Source organism: Vanessa atalanta, chromosome 28, assembly GCF_905147765.1.
Source record: "Vanessa atalanta chromosome 28, ilVanAtal1.2, whole genome shotgun sequence".
NCBI lineage: Eukaryota > Metazoa > Arthropoda > Insecta > Lepidoptera > Nymphalidae > Vanessa > Vanessa atalanta.
The window spans coordinates 881,629-903,335 of record NC_061898.1 but is presented as its reverse complement, the minus strand read 5'-3'; the positions used below and the strand labels follow the sequence as shown (position 1 = coordinate 903,335).

The 21,707-nt window shown below is 34.4% G+C and overlaps 2 protein-coding genes across 4 annotated transcripts in view; one reads left to right on the top strand and one right to left on the bottom strand.

Annotated features, from left to right (window-relative positions):
• Positions 1–4,493, top strand: part of LOC125074609 (glycerol-3-phosphate acyltransferase 4) — a 29,005-nt gene extending 24,512 nt beyond the window's left edge. For both annotated transcript variants that reach the window (XM_047685967.1, XM_047685966.1), the window contains exons 7-10: positions 121–236; positions 1,092–1,232; positions 2,669–2,878; positions 3,500–4,493. In XM_047685967.1, the coding sequence (XP_047541923.1) occupies positions 121–236; positions 1,092–1,232; positions 2,669–2,878; positions 3,500–3,587 (555 nt within the window). In that variant the 3' untranslated portion in view covers positions 3,588–4,493. The remainder of the gene's footprint in view (positions 1–120; positions 237–1,091; positions 1,233–2,668; positions 2,879–3,499) is intronic.
• Positions 4,494–10,506: 6,013 nt separating this feature from the next.
• LOC125074631 (aldo-keto reductase family 1 member B1-like) lies at positions 10,507–20,125 on the bottom strand. Of its 2 annotated transcripts, none has more exons than XM_047686004.1 (7): positions 19,984–20,125; positions 14,741–14,883; positions 14,384–14,525; positions 13,188–13,382; positions 12,535–12,734; positions 11,612–11,767; positions 10,507–10,659 (listed from the first exon to the last, which is right to left on the bottom strand). In XM_047686004.1, the coding sequence occupies exons 1-7, from the start codon at positions 20,056–20,058 to the stop codon at positions 10,614–10,616; spliced, it is 957 nt and encodes a 318-aa protein (XP_047541960.1). In that variant the 5' UTR covers positions 20,059–20,125; the 3' UTR covers positions 10,507–10,613. The 2 variants fall into 2 exon arrangements, with proteins under 2 accessions (XP_047541960.1, XP_047541961.1); XM_047686005.1 differs by lacking the exon at positions 19,984–20,125 and adding an exon at positions 18,755–18,910.
• Between the last annotated feature and the right edge of the window lie 1,582 nt (positions 20,126–21,707).

The window sequence follows — 21,707 nt, the reverse complement described above, 5'->3', positions numbered from 1 at the left end:
ACATAATAACATGCTGTAACATAACAATAAATATTTACGTCTGTCTGAAATGTAGTTTTTCGTTTATTGTTAGTCAATCGAACTGTACTTCGAATTTGTTTGAATTTATGGTGTTTTCAGATCGGTCAGCGACATAATGGTTTTCTAGGGCTCCTACAAAGAGCTCTGGCTCGGGCTTCGCCCCATATCTGGTTCGAGCGATCAGAGGTCAAAGACAGACACGCAGTAGCGAGGAGGTTGGTATAAATATAACTTTTATGCGTTTTCAAAACTTATTTTGTATTGAATATTTTCTTTGTAATTGTATGTGAATGACTAATCCCCACTCCCCTTATGAGTTGAGATCGGTAGAGAAACACGTGGTAGGTCTTTTCATCACCATCAAGCTTGAGATGAATAACAAACATAATTGCTTTAAACAAATGAAAATTTGGTGGACCAATAATTTTAACCACTCAGTCACTTATGTGTTTACATCATCCCAATAAGAACACGAAATGCAACAAACTCGAAACTTATTGTCCCCCGGTGTAATAATACTTACGGTAGGCAGACCTTAGAATACCTTATCCCTACATTATTGAACAGTCTGCCATACAATTTAAAACGAGAAATAAATGTAAAAAACTTTAAGAAAAAGCTTGATACATATTTTGCAAATATAAAATAATTAATAAAATACATGGAACACCTGTATACGCTACACAAAACGATGTTGCTCTAAGCTGGTTAATGAATAGTCACAGCGACAATTTACTTATCGCTGTATTATGGAAAAAAAAAAAACACAAACAAATATTTTTTAACATTTGCTATGTACCTGCCTTCTGTTGATTTTTTGTTTCTTTTATATTTATGTTATAATTATTGTATAGTTTTTAGTCTTAAGTGTTGACAACGAATTCCGATGTACGGATAAATCCAATGGGGTTTTTGTTACATCGTCGTCAATATAAAAAATGTATATTCAATAAATAAATAAAATAAAAATCACAATCAAAATATTCTTTAGTGAAATAGACTCAAGTAGGTATCACCTAATGTACAGTCAAATATTAATTGCATATTAATTACGATATTTTACTCGACAGATTAAAGGAACACATATCGGTACCCGACAATCCACCGATCCTCATCTTCCCCGAGGGCACTTGCATCAACAACACGTCCGTGATGCAGTTCAAGAAGGGTAGCTTCGAAGTCGGCGGCACGATATACCCCGTCGCCATCAAGTGAGTCACGGATTGAAATTTTTTATTTTGTTAAGCCTTAGATGAGCTAATATAATTTATTTTTTATGTTTTTTGAGCTACTCGTAGTGTTTAGGGAACGGGGCAACTTGGGCTATAAATGTTTTACTGTAGGTGATTTCAAGAATTTATTATATAAAGCGTGTAATAAAACTAAACGTAATGTGTATTGGGTGTACAGTGTTGAGCGTTGTACGATGTGACGTCATGAAATGGCGCTAGTGGTAATCAGGTTGAGAGCGAATAGGCTATTCGACTAGTTTTTAAAATTCATTTTATATTATTTAGTGGAGGTTAAGAAACCCAATAAAAGTTGTTTTTTTTTAAGTCTAGTACATATTTGCTGAAAAATATCAAATTAAAAATTCCATATTTAAATAGCACGCGAAAACGCTACTTTGACAATATGGGGCTGACGTCACTTGCCTGTATTGTAATCTGTGGCACGTATAATCCACATACAGGGGGCAAACGAGGTTAACGAGCAAGTGACGTCATCATAAACCCGATCAATCAGGATCGTTTTGTGTCACATGACAAACGGCAACGTGCTAAAGGATATTACAACACTAATGACTATTTAGTTGACTGCACACCTTGGGAATGAAATGATCGCCTCCAGGCTGTTTCAAATTAGTAAAATATAATTATTATTGTACATGCAAAATGGAAAAAAAAAAACAAAAAAAAAATATCCCGCTGAGTTTATTTCGCCGGTTCTTCTCAGGTCCGAGGTGCTAAATTCCGAACCGGTGGTAGATTTTTGACAATCAATAAGCAAGTGTAAACACTTCTATTTTGAATAAAGATTTTTGATTTTGACTTTAAGGAAATGCATTTTTATTTATGGATTTTTCAATAAATTGATTATTATTTTCAACTTTCGTTGATAAACAAGCATTTTTAAAACTCATAATATATACTGATTATTTGATTAATTGACACTTTAATTTTCGCATTGTCAAATAGCCTATTATGCGTCAACATTAAGACTTTAAAAGTAACCGCACGTTAATATCCTATTTTTCATAATATAGTCCTATTCTCTCGAAGAGAGTTTGTCTTTATTCTATAAGGCGGTTTCAGTGCGTATGGTGAATATATCAGGTCTAAGATTTCATTCAATACATGCAAGTATTCCCTCAATAGTTTCCATTAGTGGCGCTCGAACACGTAATCTTCGGGTAATATTGGTGTCCAAACTACTACGCATCTTGACTCTTAGACTATATGTAAAATACTTTTGCTATGAACGCCCTGATAAAGAATCTAGCACCTATACTGCTATCTTGATAACCAATGAATATTATACAGTAACGCTTGTCACAATCTGCCCCAGAATTTAAAAAACAACATCTGCCCCAAAAAAATAAAACATCATCTGCCCCGGAAAATAATAATTAAAACGACGTTTACAGATACGACCCGCGGTTCGGGGACGCGTTCTGGAACAGCTCGCGCTACGGGATGCTGCACTACCTGCTGAACATGATGACGTCGTGGGCCATCGTGTGCGACGTGTGGTACCTGCCCGCCATGCACCGCGAGGCGGGCGAGGGCGCCGTGGACTTCGCCAACCGCGTCAAGGCCGTCATCGCGCGCCGCGGGGGCCTCGTCGACCTCATGTGGTGAGTGCGGGCCACGCTACGGCTAATGGCTGGATTGGTAGCGACATTGGCGCTTCAGGAAATATTGACTGTTCCTTACGTCGCCATTGCGCTACCAACCTTGGCAGCTGAGATGTTATATTCCTGGTACACGTAGTTACATTGGCGCATTCGCCCTTCAAACCGAAACATAACAAAAAAAAAAACAAATCAAAATATACTTTTAAGTAAAGCTACCACAATACTATGTATTGACGTTTGGCGCTATATTTTGCCCTGCATTTTTTTTCTCGCTGGAAAACGCATTACGCATTTCTTCCACCTGGAAGTGGGGGGGGGCGGTATGTGGGACTCGCCGGTACACCGGAACACCCACAAAAAAAACCAGCGGTACGGTACCCTCTCCGTCTTATCAGTGGGCACCACGGGATCGCTTTCGCGTGCTATAATATATGCTAAATTATAAACTATCGAAATTTTATGTTTTATTCTAAGTCAAATAACCGTTCACAATCTTTCGACAGCTTACAATTGCCTGAGATAGATTATTAAAACGGAATTTTACGTTGACATATATAAATATGATGTGTGTGTGTGTGTGTGTGAGTGAGAACCAAATACATTGTTCTCTTTCTCTTCTAGGGACGGACAATTAAAACGCATGAAAGCAAAGAAGGAATGGCGCGAGTTACAACAGGAAGAGTTCAGCAAACGATTAAAAGGGGAGTAATAACGAAACAGTTAAACGTAAGTGTCGACTTCGGGACGTTTGGTCCTATATCTGTCTCACTTCAACATAGCGTGTTAGAAGAGAACGGCAATATATATATCGTTGAAGCATTTGTACATAAATTTATATATAAAAAAGGAAAGTGAATTCGAAAAAAAATATGCTGTAATTAATTATTAGTGACTTAAATTTTTTAGAGTGTGTTTATTTAAATCTGTCTCGCTCTCTCGTCGGTGATGTTACATTCGAGAGAGGGAGATAGCATCGTTTAACCAAGCACACGTCTAAACGTGTTTCGATGAAGGTATTGTAATGTTTCGGTTTCGTGTAATTTGTACGAATTGTAAACAAAGATTCCGGTATTTTTGTAATACTTGTTCATATCATCGGTAGAGTCTGCTGTTGCTTTTTGTATGTATATGTAAGGCAGGCGAACTGGCAAATATTGGACCCGGTGGTCACCATCGCCAGTCGCCTGTTCTACTTGTCTATTTTTATATTATTAGGATAAAAATTGGACAAAACATTAAAAAAAAAAAACATTTATATGAATTCTGTCTTTTCGTATACGAGAATCTATGAAAGTCTTTTAATTATAGATACGCCCATTTAATTTTGATGTCCAGCTCAGTTTGAGGAAGCATCGTGAGGAAAAGTTTGTTATCTGTGGAATAATCATTAATACCCCAACCCACATTTAAACAACTTAGCTTTTGACGTTTATTTAATCCTATAATCACGATATTATTAATTTTCACGTCGCTCCCACTTTAAGGGGCTTGTCATGTTGAACTTCTGCCCCGTGCTAAAATACCCCCTTAAAGTCTCTAGATCGTGATAAGAGCGGTGTCCATTTGGTGGTTTACATGGGTACGCCACTCCGGGTTCAATTCCCGGCCGAGTCGATGTAGAAAAAGTTCATTAGTTTTCTATGTTGTCTCGGGTCTGGGTGTTTGCGGTACCGTCGTTACTTCTGATTTTCCGTAACACGAGTGCTTTAGCTGCTTACATTGGGATCAGAGTGACGTATGTGATGTTGTCCAATATTTATTTATTTATTTATAAAAACTACCCAAATTTATTTATGTATAATGTTAGCGTAACGGAAGATGTCTGTCAATTAGTAACTGTTTGTGAGCGTCATCTATTCTTTGTTTACACTTTGTATTCATTATAATGAATAATGCTAGCGGAAATATTGTTAAATTATATACTTTATGGAACTTTCTTGATGGTTTTTTTAACATATGTTCAAGTGACAGAAGTAAAGATATACAAAACCCAGATTTACGAATATCTCTGCTATGTTTTAACAGTATATCTACATATATCTTTATTAATAATACAACACTGTTCCGCATAGCGACTTATATTTAATTCGAATTTACTCTGTCGACGTTAATTTTTTTTTATTCACGAATCAAAACGAACCACAGATTATCAAGATGACCAATAATGTAATTTCATCTCAAGGTCAAATAATATTTATCTTTGCTTCCGTCAAGTGAATCTGTTTTACGTTATCGTGTCTTCGACGACATATATCGTCGTCGACAAGTAATAATAATGTCACGATAATGAGGATGAGGGTTTCGTTGTCAACGATCGCAACGTAAATTTGACGTTAGCGTGTCTCGTTGCCGACGCAACGGAGTCCGGTCGCTGAGATAATTCGTTCCTGATGCGTGCCAGTTAGACATGACGTCACTATGTCATTACAAACGTACAGTCAGCATAAACATGTAACGGTCCGGTTTAATTTCTGTGGAGGATACTCCTGTCGGTCCCGAGCATGAACTCTTTGTGATTGTTTCTGATTTGTCGTCCCATCGGATAATGAGGGTGAGGGAATACAGAGCACCTGTGTTTGTGCTCACACTTGTGCTATGATATGTTCTGTGTTGTCTTGTCTCCCTGTGTGTGATTTGACGTTCGGTCAGGATGACGTCAGTAGTCTGAATTTGTTGCCACGTCAATGGGACCTTCGTCCGATATGTCACGGACCAGTAAGAAACTCGATACTCACCGAAGAATACGAGCGTGTAATATCAGAATGTGATAAACGACATTAACTTTAATAGACATAATATTAAACGTATCAAAATGGCGTATCACCGTAAGTCAGTTGTCAACGTTTCACAAGTGAGATTCGAAGTGATTTATAGAATCGCACTGCTGGTATAACGTTTCCTCAGCGACCGGATATTTTCGCTTTTGTCAAGTATCAGTTGCACGTGGTATAGTTTGTTATGTAATTATTACTTAAAGTTAAATTTAACGAAAATTTTGACACCAAATAATCGTACGGAACCCCAGGTAGGACGCCCAAGGCGGTTTACCAATTGTAATAAGTCTGTGTCATTCATTCATTCGGTCGTTCATTAATAATGCTGAACTGAAATCGATCGTGTTTCCCCTGGCGATAAAAGGGGGGGGGGGGCTAAAATAATCGCTTTTAAATTATTTTCGGCATCTTTTTCCAAATTTTTCCGTCATATCGGTAGCTAATTATTTCCTTATATACATAGCATTTAATTATATGAAATATTAGTGTGAAATAAAGCTGCGTTCACACTTGTGTGAATTTGTATCGTAAGTGTGTCGCAGCTTTAATTACCCTTAGACTTAGTGGATAATTCCAAAAATATTTGTTTAATTTATTATTGATATACAATCACAATTTGTATATAAACTGGTGTATATAAATAATTATTAATTATATGAAAATAAATATCTGTATTAATTGTAACGCCAGAATTCAACGTGTTATAATCTAACTCTAGAGGTCGATACGCAAATGTCTGACTTCAAAGTCTACTGTTAAACGAAATTACTTTTAATAAAACTGATGTCTTGACGTACGTACGTACGTACTGTTTCTGTGATTTGAAATCAAATTAAAACAAGACATTTAATTGAATAAAAGATAATCTGTCAAATGATTTAAAGTATATGTTACTGTAAAAGCTCGAACTACGGTAAATCTTAAGATTTTGCCAGTAAAACCTAAGATTCACCGATTGTGAATGGTAAATGTCCATAAAACTGGGATTCGAACTTTTACCATCGTTCACTTGGTAAATCTTAGGATTTACATGTTAGGTTAGGTTAGGTTGGAATGGTAAAAGTCCGAAAAAGTCGTCCCTTGATAATAAATACTTACATTCACCAACTCATGTCGGTAAATCTTAGGTTTTACTGGAAAATCTTGAGATTTAACTTAGTTCGAGCTTTTACTGTTACATATATAGGTCGTATAAACTTAGACATTTAACTTTATTCAAAATAAAACTACGAACAATCTTTTATTAAACTTTATTTGTCCAAAGATATCTGTTCACGAAACGTTTCGAGTAAAAAAATATAATTTGTCAGACACTTGGGAACGATCATAGAACAGATAACGAAAATGTATTCAATTTAAAATAAAGCGAAATTACTTAAATCGTTTTAACACTGTTGTAAATAATTAACCTGGCGTACGATATCGAGGAATGTATTTATCGTTAACACGTATTCATAGCATATTTATGAAATATGTAACAATAAATTATCAAATAAAATTAGCATTTAATGCGTTTGTGTAATTACATTTCTGTAATTGTGAAAGAAAACGCAATTACACAATTGTAAAGCTATTGCGTAATTGTAAAAACGCAATTATTTAATTGTAATCAGGACCGGACCGTAAGTTTAACCCTGGGCTAACACTACTTAGGGGCACACCTGAAACATATCTGAAAATAGACTTGAATTAAATTAATTGAATGGGTTTGAGTAATTGCAGAACTCGCAGGGCAAACCATACGATCTGTTTAATTTAATAAAGTTATTGATTCGCATTATCGTCTATCTTTGACTTAACTTAGCTGGGGCCCCCTGAATCCACGGGGCCTGGGCTGAAGCCCAAAAAGCCATACGGTATATCCGGCGCTGATTGCAATTGATTATAACAATTGTGAAGGAGTAAATGTTTAAATCGTAATATCGGTGATAATTGTTGTGATTTACGTGTGTTTTGTATGCGTGTATTTTACCGGTTAATCTGTAATAATTTATTTGTAAAATTAATTTATATTACAAATTATAAACGATTCGTTTTGTTTGAATTATATTTATAATAACGATATGATTAGTTTCGAAACGATAACGACCTCAACTGGCATGTCTGGATCAAACTTGGATAGTGAATTTTAAACCAGTTCCACACAAGCTGAGAGTTTGAAAATTCAGCTGGATGTATAGATTTTTTTGTAGACAAGGATTGCTCATTTAAAAGTATTTTAATGTGATATATTTAAATAAATTCATAAACACACGGTCTTATGAAAACTCTTGACTCTTCGGCTAATCTTAAAAGTTCATTGAACTATAGTCTATTCCAATCGTAGTGGGAATAAAGATAAACAAACCTTAGATTTACGTATTCCATGACATTTGTTGATAGCTCAGCTGTATTGTGCACTACTAACAGTTCTTGTTTAATATATCTTTGTTTATAATACAACACTATTACACTAAACTACTTATATCCATTTTAATTTTAGTTCCAAAGTTCCGATAACAGCTTTGACGATATTCTGAACGTAATTTTTTCGCAAAACCATAGTGAATGTCATTGTCAATTTGCTGTCAAATGTTTTTTTTTGCCTTTATTCTCTTGTGGTTGGGGTAGACTGTCGATCAAATAAGACAATATTTAAAGTAACTTCTTTTAATCTTACGGACACTTTTGAATTGTCGTTTGATAAGCGAACTTATAAACAGCAACATTGATTGTATTCAAAAGAACCGACAAAAGGATCTAAGGAGAAAGTTATCCGGAGCAATTTGAAGACATTCAGGTTAAAAGATAATTTCTCTATCACATTTTTGCTTCTGTGGTCTTTTTTATTGATTTTGTAAGAGATTTCACTAGTCTAGGATTTAAGGGGGAAACCAACTTAAAAGGAAACGTCGAATAAATGTACACCAATTTGTTTGGAAAGGATATTCATATCATGCCATAGGCCTAAACTTTAACGCAAATTAGTTATTAGCTAAAAATATAATTAACATCTATCAACAAAAAATACAGCTACCAAATTTTAATCGACGATAAAAAAGACTTAGTGTGTACCCAGACTAGTGAGACTTATGTCACATGTGTGGCCGCAGCATCACCATTAGTACATATTTAAAACAAAATTGTTGGTATAAGTTAGCATTTAATCGTTTTTTACATTAGCATCCACTTAGATTTTATAAGATGAAAAAGTATTGATCTAGAGAAAAATGGCTTATGGCACTATATTTTTACAAATACTTAAAATATATATATATTTTCCGTATCTATTTGTACAATATAGTAAATGTACATTAAATTTACTTATTTTAAAAAGAGCAAAAGATTTAAAAAAAATATTTCAAATTGTTTTCAGTGCGCTTATTGTTCCCGCCTTTTTGGAGTTATCAACTATGACAGTTTAACTGTCAAAATACTGCACGTTCATTGGTTGACGATAGCGTCATCAACTGGAAACAACCAATCAGATCAAAGTAAATTCAGTTATTCTGAACAAACGATCTGATCTTTCAAAGAACAAATTAAAATTAAACAAAGTATTGGCTCATTTGATTTTAAATACTCTAGATTTAAATTAAATTTCGTTAAATGAATTCGTTAATATTTTTCACGGTTTTCACTCATAATTTCGTTAGTTTTTGAAAGGGTCTCGTCATGTTATCGTAGAACGGGTTTAGTTTTTCGTTAGTCAATTGTATTTGTGTTTATTTGTTAATTTATTGTGTGCTTCGGGAGTTTTGTAAACTGGCTACGATTTCTTTTGTACTGGAGTAAACGGATGTATGTCTCTAAAATGTATTTTATTTAACACCCTTTTTTAAATAAACGATACAAACGATCTGTTTTTTTTTTTATATGGATTTGTAGGCGAACGAATGATAAGTGGTCACCAACGCGCGACCAATTTTGGGAACTATATGTTATATCCCTTGTGCCTGTAGTAACACTGGCTCACTCACCCTTCAAAACATTACTAAGCATTGCTCAATGATGAAATTTATGATGAGAAGGTGGGACCTAACCAGCCCGCCAGGTTATGCATGCACTGACGACTAATTGAAAAAAACAAAACTTATTAAATTAAACTTTTTAATAAACTAAATTCCTACTGAACTTAATGTCAGTAATATTATTTATACTGTACTTTTACTTTTCTAATAATTGATGTAAAATGTTATAATTTATGCTAAATTTTACTTAAGTCCAAAATTTCTAGTTAATTTCAAACTTCTAAATATTTATGACATATTTTTTGTGAAATAGAAAACCAAGAACATTGACAATCGGAGCATAAATTCTTGAGCATTCATTTTAATTTGTGTACTTATTAAATTGACGACCTACGTGGTCGAGTAGTGTGTACACCGGTTTTCATGGGTACGCCACTTGTACGTCCCGTGTTCGATTCCCGGCGGAGTCGATGTAGATAAAGTTGATTAGTTTTCTATGTTGTCTCGGGTCTACCGTCGTTACTTCTGATTTTCCATAACACGAGTGCGTTAACTACTTACATCGGGATCAGAGTAATGTATGTGATGTTGTCCAAAATTTTTTTATTAAAGTCCTGATTATTGCCCTATATAATATAATAAAATATAATTGTAACGGTGGCATGAGTTGAGCTGGGTATTTGACAGGTGTCAAAATATATTAGAATCTGTGATCTTGATAGCGGAGGTGACAGTTGCGCGAAAAAAATAATATAATTACAAAAACAGGTTCTATTGACTTATCAGTCTGGATACGAAACATAAATATAAACGCAAAATTATCTTTTACGTCATTAATATGACTCATAAAATTAAACTTAACCTAACCGCTCCGAAATTGAATCGCATACAAATAAAACACAACTAACGAAAATATCAATAGCATTTATTATATATCAACAGTTTATATCTTATAGCACTTTAATTGCAATCATAATATATTCCCATACAGTATTAACATACAATTTCATCTTAGAACTCATCATTTTCAAACGGATGGTACTTGTGGCCCAGAGATCTGAAAAGCAAGTATATAAAACAATTTAATTTAAATACAAATTAATACTCTTTAATAATCACTTGGTGGTAGGGCTTTGTGCAAGCCCGTCTGGGTAGGTACCACCCACTCATCAGATATTCTACCGCCAAATAACAGTACACTGTACTGTTGTGTTCCGGTTAGAAGGGTGAGTTCCCAAGGTTAGTGGCGCATAGGTGATGTAAGGAATGGTTAATATTTCTTACAGCGCCTTTGTCTATGAGCGGTGGTGACCACTTACCATCAGGTGGCCCATATGCTCGTCCGCCAACCAATGCCATAAAAAAAATCATATATATTTAGTTGTAGAAATATATCAATATGTCGGAACAAATTTAGACTTTTATTCGTACGCGTTTTACGGGTTGGTCGTGAGTTTATGATAAAGTACGTGAGTATTATGCTACTGCACGGGTCCATATTACTGATTTATAACTTTTGATTTGATTTGACATCAATCCGCAAATATTTGATAGCATCAGTTGGTATGCTCTAAACGTGATAGCTCTACTGGTGGTAACGGTCACCATTGTCCATACAGATTGTAAACTAAGATATCATGTCTCTCGTGTCTGTAGTTTATTGGACCCGCCCTTGGATAGTATGGGTGTATATCCCATTCCAATGGAAGTAGGACAAAAGATAAACAACCCTTAGTAACTCGGCTATATTGTGCACTACTAAGAGTTTATGATTAATATATCTTTATTTATAATACAACACTATCACACTTAACTACTTATTTCCACTTTAATTTTACTTCCAATATTCCGATAACAGTTTCGTCGACGTTCGAAACGCCATTCTTTCGCAAATCCATAGTGAATATCATAGATTAATCAAGCTCTCGACCAATGATATCGCTTCAATTCAAGGTCAAATGTTGTTTATTTGGCTTTTTCCTGTTATGGTCGGAATAGAGTGTACTCACGCAGTCATCGGCACGAACCGACCGTTGCAGTCGAACGTGTTGATGAGCTGGACGTCTTCGGGGGACAGTTTGAAGTCGAACACGTCGAAGTTCGACGCGATGCGAGACTTGTTCACCGACTTCGGTATCACGATGTTCCCACGTTCGATTTGGTATCTGAAAACAATTATCATTTTAAAATCGGACTCATTGGCTGATTCTGAGGGTTCTGGGTGTGACTACCACCAAGAACCGAGATGGCCCAGTGGTTAGAACGCGTGCATCTTAACCGATGATTTCGGGTTCAAGCCCAGGCATGCACCACTGAATTTTCATGTGCTTAATTTGTGTTTATAATTCATCTCGTGCTCGGCGGTGAAGGAAAACATCGTGAGGAAACCTGCATGTGTCTAATTTCAACGAAATTCTGCCACATGTGTATTCCACCAACCCGCATTGGAGCAGCGTGGTGGAATATGCTCCAAACCTTCTCCTCAAAGGGAAAGGAGACCTTTAGCCCAGCAGTGGGAAAATTTACAGGCTGCTAATGCTAATACTAATGCTACTGAGTTTTATGCCGGTTCTTCTCAGTAAAATCTACATCCCGAACCGGTGGTGGCTTTATTTAATACAGTTATGGAAAACGAAGAATAAATTTTTGAAGATTCCTTAGAAATTAATGTTGTATATTTTTTAAATCTCATTCATAGTATGATTGGCGTCCAATTCTGCCACATGTCTTCGTTTTAGAATTAAGTTTGATTTTTGTTTAATTAAATTTAATTTTCAAACAAATTCAATTCACACAGAACACCCAAAACATATCCGAAATAGTTTCTATAATCACCATTTATTATCGTGACGAAAGTCACCAAGAAGACATCATTAATATCTTATTTTTCGTCTCATTTATTGGATATGACATTAACATCAGCCGAGCTCACCTGATGAGCACCTGTGCGACGGTCTTTCCGATCCTGTTGGCAATCTCCTTCAGTTTGGGATCGTCCATCAGCTGCGGGTCGTCCGGTTTGGCCCAGGGTCTGTCGGGGGAGCCCAGCGGGGAGTATGCAGTCAACTTAATTCCGCGAGCTTCGCAGAACTCCTGGAGACGCCTCTGACTGAGGTATGGGTGACACTCCACCTAGAAATAACGATTGCATTTCATAAAGCAAAGAAAAAAATCATTGTTCTGTAATACCAACGTAAAAAATAAGTATATATATTTTGGCGCGAAGTTATTTTACGTGGCCTCTAGTAGAGTGAAATGACGACTCAAATAAAATATTTTTTTTTAGAAATAAGACCCACTACGTTGTTATAATTACTAGTAAGCGAAAATAATTTGGCTCATTTGTATATTTGGGCTCATTTTGTACATTCGGGCTCATTTTATACATTCGGGCTCATTTTGTACATTCGGGCTCATTTTGTACATTCGGGCTCATTTTGTACATTCGGGCTCATTTTGTACATTCAGGCTCATTTTAACTAACACCCGATTTGTATAGTGTCTCATTAATTATGTCTTAACTTACTAAGTCCAACTCAGTCTCATTGGGCTCATAATTTCCTTAAGCCAAATCATTAAACTTACCTGGTTCATAACGGGTTTAATGGTTGCGTGTTCCAGCAACCTCTCGATCTGCTTCGAGTTAAAGTTTGAGATTCCCAAACTCTTGACGAGACCCTCCTTCGCGAGAGGTTCCAAAGCCTTCCATGTGTCGACGTAGTCAACATCGGAGAACTGGATCTTGCCTGCCTCGTCGGCGGGGAAGAGTTCACCGTCTTCCTAAAAGTCGTATTCATTTATTAAACAGAAAAATATTTGTAGAAATCTCTTATATATTAATAGCGTAAGCCGATTTTTGTCTCAGTGGTTACCGGTTGTAGATGTGCAGAAATAAAAGAGACAGTTACGACTTTTTTTTTTTTTTAAATATTGGACAACATCACATACATTACTCTGATCCCAATGTAAGTAGCTAAAGCACTTGTGTTATGGAAATCAGAAGTAACGACGGCACCACAAACACCCAGACCCAAGACGACTTAGAAAACTAATGAACTTTTTCTACATCGACTCGGCCGGGAATCGAACCCGGGACCTCGGAGCGGCGTACCCATGAAAACCGGTGTGCACACTACTCGACCACGGAGGTCGTCAAAGAGGATCCTCAATCACAATTTACTAAATTGTTACGATTTAACAAAGAACTTATACAACTTCTTAAATAAAGAGATAACAGATTTGGACATGTTTCATGATTCATAAATATTACTCTCTAAAATTGTAACTGTTTCACTTTTAATTTTATGTGTAGTTGTTTACATAACTTTTTATATATATAATGTTGTTTTTTTTTAGTAGTTGTATTAATTTAGTTAGATTAAGGTGTTATTGTTGTTATAAAACTTCTCAGACAATGTTGTGAATACCTGTAATTGGTGTACATATGAAGACCTGATACTTTTGACTGTATATTTAATATAAATGTTGCATTTGTGTACTGTTCCTAAATAAATAAATAAAGAATTAATTTTAGAGAGAGGAAAATTTACTGACCGTGTAGAGGGCAGCATTATAGCTGTATATATTAAAAAAAAAAAAACACAATTTTCAAAACATGCGAACAGACGTTGTCAGTTTACAATGAAATTAAATCAAAACAAAAAAGGTATTGAAATCCTAATAAACCTTTGAATAAACGCGAAGTTTCGCGGAAGATCCACTAGTTAAGGTTAATGTTATATTAAGATATGAGCCATGAATTAAAATTCTTGTTTCTATACCTTGTACGCTTGCGGCCAGTGAATAAGATAAAGATCTAAGTATTTCAGGTTGAGGTTCTTCAGAGTCTGCAGCAGAGCACCGCGCACCAGGTCCGGCCGGTGGAATGTATTCCACAGCTTGGAGGTAATGAAGAGATCCTCCCTGTTTAGATACAAGAAGACATTTAATTTTACTTGCTTGGTGGAATGGCTTTGTGCAAGCCCGTCTGGGTACGTACCACCCATTCATCAGATACTCTACCGCCAAACAGCAATGCTGAGTATTGTTGAATTACGGTTTGAAGACGAGGACGTAACATCTTAGTTCCCAAGGATGGTGGCGCATTGGTGAAAAAAAAAAAACAAATTTGCGAGTACCTTTTAATAACCCCCTCGGCGATTTTCTCAGTGATGGCCTCACCGACTTCCTTCTCGTTTCCGTAGACGAAGGCGCAGTCGATGTGCCTGTAGCCGACGTCGATCGCATCCTTGACGGCCTGAGTCACTTCACCGGGTTTTGACTGGAATTCGTTTTTAGCATTTATTGGAATGAAATCAAAAATGCTGTCCCTTGGGGCCATCATTTATTACGTAAGACTACTTTAAACCTCCCCCCCCCCCTTATAACAAAAAATAAGCACAGGCCGACCCCCTCTACCTTTTTTAATATTTATTACGTAAAAATCTAAAGAATAAAATGAATACACGTTTCGTTTATTTTAATGTTTATGCTTCAATGAATCATATTTTTGGAATATCTATTCGTAATTTCATAGGTACTAATAATCTAATCTTTATTTTTTGGCCCGCCCGTTGCCACGGAAAGGGGAATATCGTTTTGCGCCTATACGCATCCTAGCGAACCTCGACAATCGGAGCTTTTTCAAATAATTTTTACTTTGCACATTTTTTTGATCTTACGTAAGAACTATCGAGACTCCTTCCCACCCTTGTAAGAAAACATTAGACATGGTCGACCCCCTTCCTCCCCTAAATAGTTATGCGTAATAAATGAACGGACCCTTTCTAATATATAGAGTTGAAAAGGACAGCAAGTTGATTTGAACCTATGCTATGGACCAGAACCGATACGACGAATATTGCTGTTAAATTATAATACTGAGATAAGGTCGTAAGCGACCACTTCACGTCTCACGGTTTACCTTTTTTTTTCTCGCTGGAAAAACTCTTTACGCCCTTCCCCCACGTGATGGTAAGTGGGGGGGGGAATGGGACTCCCCGGAGCCCTGGACGCCGAGTGCGCCCAGGTACGCCGGGTTTACCCACTAAAAAACCAGCGGTACCCTCTCCGTCTTTCGGCGGGCGCCACGAGATCGCTTACACATGCTACCGTGACGCCTTGACGGTCGGCCCGCCTGTGCGGGCCTCCAACACCTAGAGGGGGTTCTCGGGGTACTGAGACCGTGTTCAGCGGAGTGGGTCTGCAGCGGCATCCTCTTCCCGCTCCCGCCCCGCGGGACTCAGTTTACCTCGATGACTTGCATAAATATTATTATTCGTGTCAATGAACGTATTGACACGAATCTTCGTAAAAAAAAATGCCAACGAGATAACCATCGCGTGTTACTTGAATTAAATAAAAAACAATAAATTGAAAAAGCGATGTACAATATAATTGTATTCCGTTCCAAATACTGTCATGATAAGACATTCTAGAATAGAACGTAGCATGACGTCATCGGTTAGTGTTTTGCTAACGCCTGTCAGTACCGTTAGCAAAACAATCGAGCAGATTGGCAGATAGTGGTCATCACTGTCCATAGACATCAGTACTGCATGGAATATTAATCATTCATCGTATCACGCATGCGCTATCAACCTTGGGAAATAAGCTGAAATATCTTAAGTACCCACTCAACCATCAAACCCTACCATCAAACCATCAAACAAAACAATACCTGTTTATAGAATATCTGATGAGTGGATACCCAGACGGACACTTACAAGTACTATATATAAAGGTTCTTGTTATAACAGTTGATAAAACATACAATTAATTTACAGTACTCGAGATAACATTTGACATAGCATTATATGTTATATCATATATGTGGCCTTGAAGTTCATTCTTACTTATCTATAATGTTATATAAATATTTTTTTATATGCCACAATTATTTTCATTATCGAATAGGTAACTTTGTTGAACTTAATATATTTTATTTAATAGTTTAATATTGCCAGCTATTTTTTTTTATTATTATTGTTAAGGACAACATACAAAACATACACCATTTATAGTTTAAAAATAAAGGTAATTACATTTTTAGCTGAGTGTTGTTTCAATTAAGTTATCACGGCATAGAAAAGGACAGTTTTATCTATTAACCTAACACAACTTTTATCTATTATATAAAAAGGGGGAAAAAATATATATTAACAATAATAATACAATACAAAAAACGCAAATTACAAAAGACAAGATACAAATTACCAACTAATTACTAAACAATTAAAAAATTAAAATAAAAAAAAAAAATGTATTCGAGTCAGTCATTTATTTAAACAACAGTGCAACAACGTATTGAAGAACATAGTGATCTTTATTTTATTTTATTATTTATGAGCTACTCACCCTCATCGGTCATTGTGTGATGTTATAGACCGTAACCTATCTCAATAAATAGAATATCAGCGCTTAACTGCACATTAAAAGGTACGGAATAAATATATGCCGAAGCTTGTATTGCACATATCGATTTTTAAACCTTTCTCAGTACTCTCCTTCATACCAAAAAGTTTTTCAATGCAAAATTACATCCTGCTAGGCTCGTCTTTGTAGGCAGTGTTTTGTATGTTCTTTGGTCATTTTAAAATTTTTATTAAGTACTATTTACTATACAGCCAATGGGAAAATTATTTGATAACAAACATTATTTTTAGTCCCAAATTTTTTTTTATGGCATTGGTTGGTGGACGTGCATATGGGCCACCTGATGGTAAGTGGTCACCACCGACCATAGACAAAGGCGCTGTGAGAAATATTAACCATTCCTTACATAACCTATGCACCACCAACGTTTGGAACTAAGATGTTATGTCCCTTATGACTGTGATTACACTGAATCAATTATAATTTTTAGTATATGCTAATGTATAAAGCTAGGGAATCGTTTTGGCATCAGGCAATCGTAGTAGGGTAGGCATTTTTCAAAAGAATACTAGATTAGATAAGATTAGTAAAATTGAATATGATCCAAACCACAGCAGCAAACACACTGTAGATTCAAATAATAGGAACCAATATTTAAATTATACAGACAGGACTAAAGAGCTCCGAGCTGCTCATTATAATGCCTAAAAATATTATTTTCATATAAATAAAATGGAAATACAATAAACAAAACATAAAATGATTAAACTATAAATTAACTAACTCACAAAGTCACATTTAACTGTAAGTAGGTTTTAATGTTTCATTGATTTAATTGAACGTACTTAATTATATAGTTAACTATTAACCTTGTAATATATTCATAGTTATATACTTAGACTACTAGTTTTGCTACAGATTTGTATGTGGTTAGTAACTATGACATTATGCCACTATAAATATTATAATAATTTGAATGTATAATTACGTGTGATTACGTAAATAGTTTTATGATTGTTCTTATGTGTGTATGTGTTTAAATAGCAATTATTTTTTATCAAATCATTATTGTAATGTTTTAGCTCATGGGATTTCAATTCCGTCTATTACTATAATGCCTTCAAAATTAAACTGAACCTGTACTCTTGACCGCACCGATCAATCTCTATTGTGTCTTTTCCATTGCACGTGACATTGGCGAATTTTTGGACAAATAAAAGCCAAAAAGAAAAACATGTGATTACTGAGCTATCATTATTATTAAGTACTATGATAGTATGACATATAGTTGTATGAGTCGCGAGCACCTTAACTGGTGCAGTAGTATATTTTTAGATCTGTCTTAGGTCTGGAGGTATGAAGGAGCGAGGGTCCCCAAGGCTGTCAGTCAATACTTATCATACTATCATTACTTTCGGTGTTGGTAGATTGGTGTAAATGTACAGCTGTAAAGTACTTATTGCAATTATTGTATTTAAAACGAATATAACAGTTAGTCATATTTTTAAAATTAAAAAGATTTAACCTCTGACTTGACTAGGTTTTACGACAAGATCCTACTTAACTTGTATTGATTATATATTGATGATATAGTGAGAAAATATTCCACATTGTCATATTTATTTGAATACTAACTAAGAATAATCAAGCGTTTATTGAGTTTCGTATAATATTATTTAATTAAAACACAAATGAAATCATCAAAACTTTTGTAAATTGATCTCTGTATTACTTTCAAGCCTTTAATATTTTGTATTGTAAGTTTAAATATAATTTACCTTCCAAGTTCCTAAACCCAGTATCGGGCACTCGAATCCATTTGCTAATTTAATTTTAAGTACTTTAGACGCCATTGTACAAATTGAGTAATCAGAATTCGCAAACACCAACCGACCGGCTGATTTTATAAATATATTTTATGACTTTAATTCGTAATGTATCAACTTTAAGGAGTAAGACTTATTACAATGTTGCCAGCACTTGAACATTGGTGTCAAAACTTCAAACCTGTTTGAAATTTAAGTCAAATTAACTTCAAATATATTATTTTTGTCTTTTCTATTTTAATTTAAACTTTCTGATTAGTTATTTATTACCTGATTTAGAAAAAAAGTCTGTTCGCCCTGCGTTACCCTTTTTATTTAATATTAAATTATAAAGTTCTCTTAAAACTTGCAGAAGTTAAATTTATTTTAAATAAAAAATTTGCTTAGTACGTATGGTAATGTATGTATTATTATGCTAGGTTAATAATGTAATGAGAATTCAGTGGATTTTTGAGTTATCTCTAACTAATACATAAATAAGATTACTAAATACAGATATTTAACGGTTAAATAAGGCGCCCTTAGTATATTTTCCGTGTATACTAAGATAAATATACTTATAAATACGTATAAAACATACGTACATACATAAATGCTTGTATGCAGAGATGTTGTACGTGTATTTTCTTTAACTAAACAAGTTATTCTTATCAATCTTTAGACAGATTAGGATGGATAAAATAGGTAAGATTATTTATATCAAGCTACACAAACGAAGTTAATTCCTATGCTATGATATAATTATATTAACAACAATATCATTCAATTCAGAAATCCATTTTGAGTTATTGTTATAATAATATAATTACTTGTAGTATTTTTAAAAACCAATAAATACAAATATTTTTAAAAACAATAAATAGTTGTAATAAAACAGAATCAAGATTTGTGATTCCTAGGCAAAGGTATATATTCCTTATACATGCTTATATATATAATTTTTTTTTGTTTAATTTTGCAATAACATAAAAAAATCACACCATTGCGAAATTTAAAATTTTAACTAAGACCAACTGAAACATAAACACGATTTTCTCATGATTATTTACTATAATTATTTTATTTTAATTTCACAAGGACGAAATTAACTTTCATAAACAAAAAAAAAATAAAAAATATTTCATTATTTATGTTAGTAAGCCTATAACTTTAAGCCTTAAGTTATTAAAAAAAAAACTCACTTTCCAAGTACCGATTCCTATTTGTGGTAGTGTTTTTCCATTACTTAATTTGATCAATGGAATTTTAGTAGCCATTTTATTTAGCGCGTAAACGTTGTCTGTCACCGACACTTAAACGTATTTAACGATCGACTTATCTTAACCTTTTGCCTTATCGATATTTCAAATATAATGCGAGTGTGTGACTATGTCTGCTATGTAAAAAATATTGGGATGTTGCTGGAATGCCTTGACGTCTTATATAATATTTGTATTTATAAATATTTAAAAATAAAAAACAAAATAGTGTGTATTGTTTTAAAATGCTTTATTTATTATAAGTTTAGAAGAAAATTATCACTCTTAATTATCTTATCTATAGGTGGTATTAACCCCGTTTGGGTAGGTACCACCCACTCATCAAACTATTTACCGCCAAACAGTAATATTATGGTTCTGTTTCGATTTGATGATTAAATTAAACAGTGCAATTTCAGACACAAGGGAGTTAACATATTGATGAATTAGCCGTATATGGAATGGTTAATGTTTCTTATGACTTATTTCTATTGTCGGTGGTGACAATGTATCAGGCCCATTCGAAGGGCAGGATATACACCAGAAACACTCGAAGAAAAGAAAATTCTTTGTGTTATCGAAAACGTTTTTCTAATCTTACTTATTAATAAAAAAATATAATAAATTTGACCACGAACACGCGATATCACGACCAATGATAACGCGTCAATTTGCTGTCAAATGTTGATTATATGGCTTTTATCCTCTTATGATTGGAATAGGGTATGGAGTTATATAAAACTATAATATATAAATTGTATCACAGATAGACAATATTTACCATTAATATATAGATAAAGTTCTTATCATTACCTTTTATATATTTATTGGAGTAATATTTATTAAGATAAAAGTATATCGCGAAGATGACGGCGCAAATAGTTCTTTGATCAATAAAATATAATATTTCCAACAGTTGACACTTGTATTCGATCTCAAGCAAGAGATAAGTAATCCTCCTACTTGTTTTTCTGAAGCATTAAGTTCTTGTTTTAAGTTAAAAGAAAATAATTTGTTAATTTTCTTCCCTGAGAGCGGCGGGGGCGGGGTCATAGAGGTCATGCCCGTCTTACATGGTCTTACAAATGTATACGTCAAAATGACAAGCCGTTAAAAAATGGAAAATAATTTATAAAATTTAAATAATAAAATCAATTGCACAACGTCGAACATTTTATACGTTATGTATTTTAAAACATTACGCCTCAATCGACCTTAGCCAATAAGAACATATATTAAAAAAAAAAAAAGATGTGTGTCCGGCCACCTGGTTGGAACGAAGTTGCTTTCGGTATATATTATTTATTAAATAACAGACATAATGAAACAAACTAACAATGCTTGAGAATAATTAAATAAGAATGACAATGAAAATTTTTGTTACAATTGTTACTAAAATCCCGCATGAATTAAATCAACACCAAAAAGTATGTTAAAATAATACCAATTATAAAACCGTATAAAAATAGAAAGAGACAGGAAGAGAAACAGAGAGAGAGAGAGAGAGAGAGAGAGATCACCTTTCCTGACGCGACGATTTCTGTCAGTTCAGTTCAGTTCACTACTGTAAGCCGTGTTAAGAAACTTCAAATCAAATCAAATCAAAATATACTTTAAATACTTAAAGATAAAGATAATAAAACTTCTAGTATAATAGAGTCTCCGAA

What these genes read in the sequence shown, in the direction of transcription:
- LOC125074631 (XM_047686004.1), bottom strand. Translation starts at nt 20,058, where the DNA reads ATGGCTACTAAAATTCCATTGATCAAATTAAGTAATGGAAAAACACTA. An exon ending in GCCGAGGGGGTTATTAAAAG is followed by an intron (nt 14,526 to 14,740) that starts GTACTCGCAAAT and finishes GTATCTAAACAG; the next exon opens with GGAGGATCTCTTCATTACCT. An exon ending in ACTGGCCGCAAGCGTACAAG is followed by an intron (nt 13,383 to 14,383) that starts GTATAGAAACAA and finishes TACGACTTTTAG; the next exon opens with GAAGACGGTGAACTCTTCCC.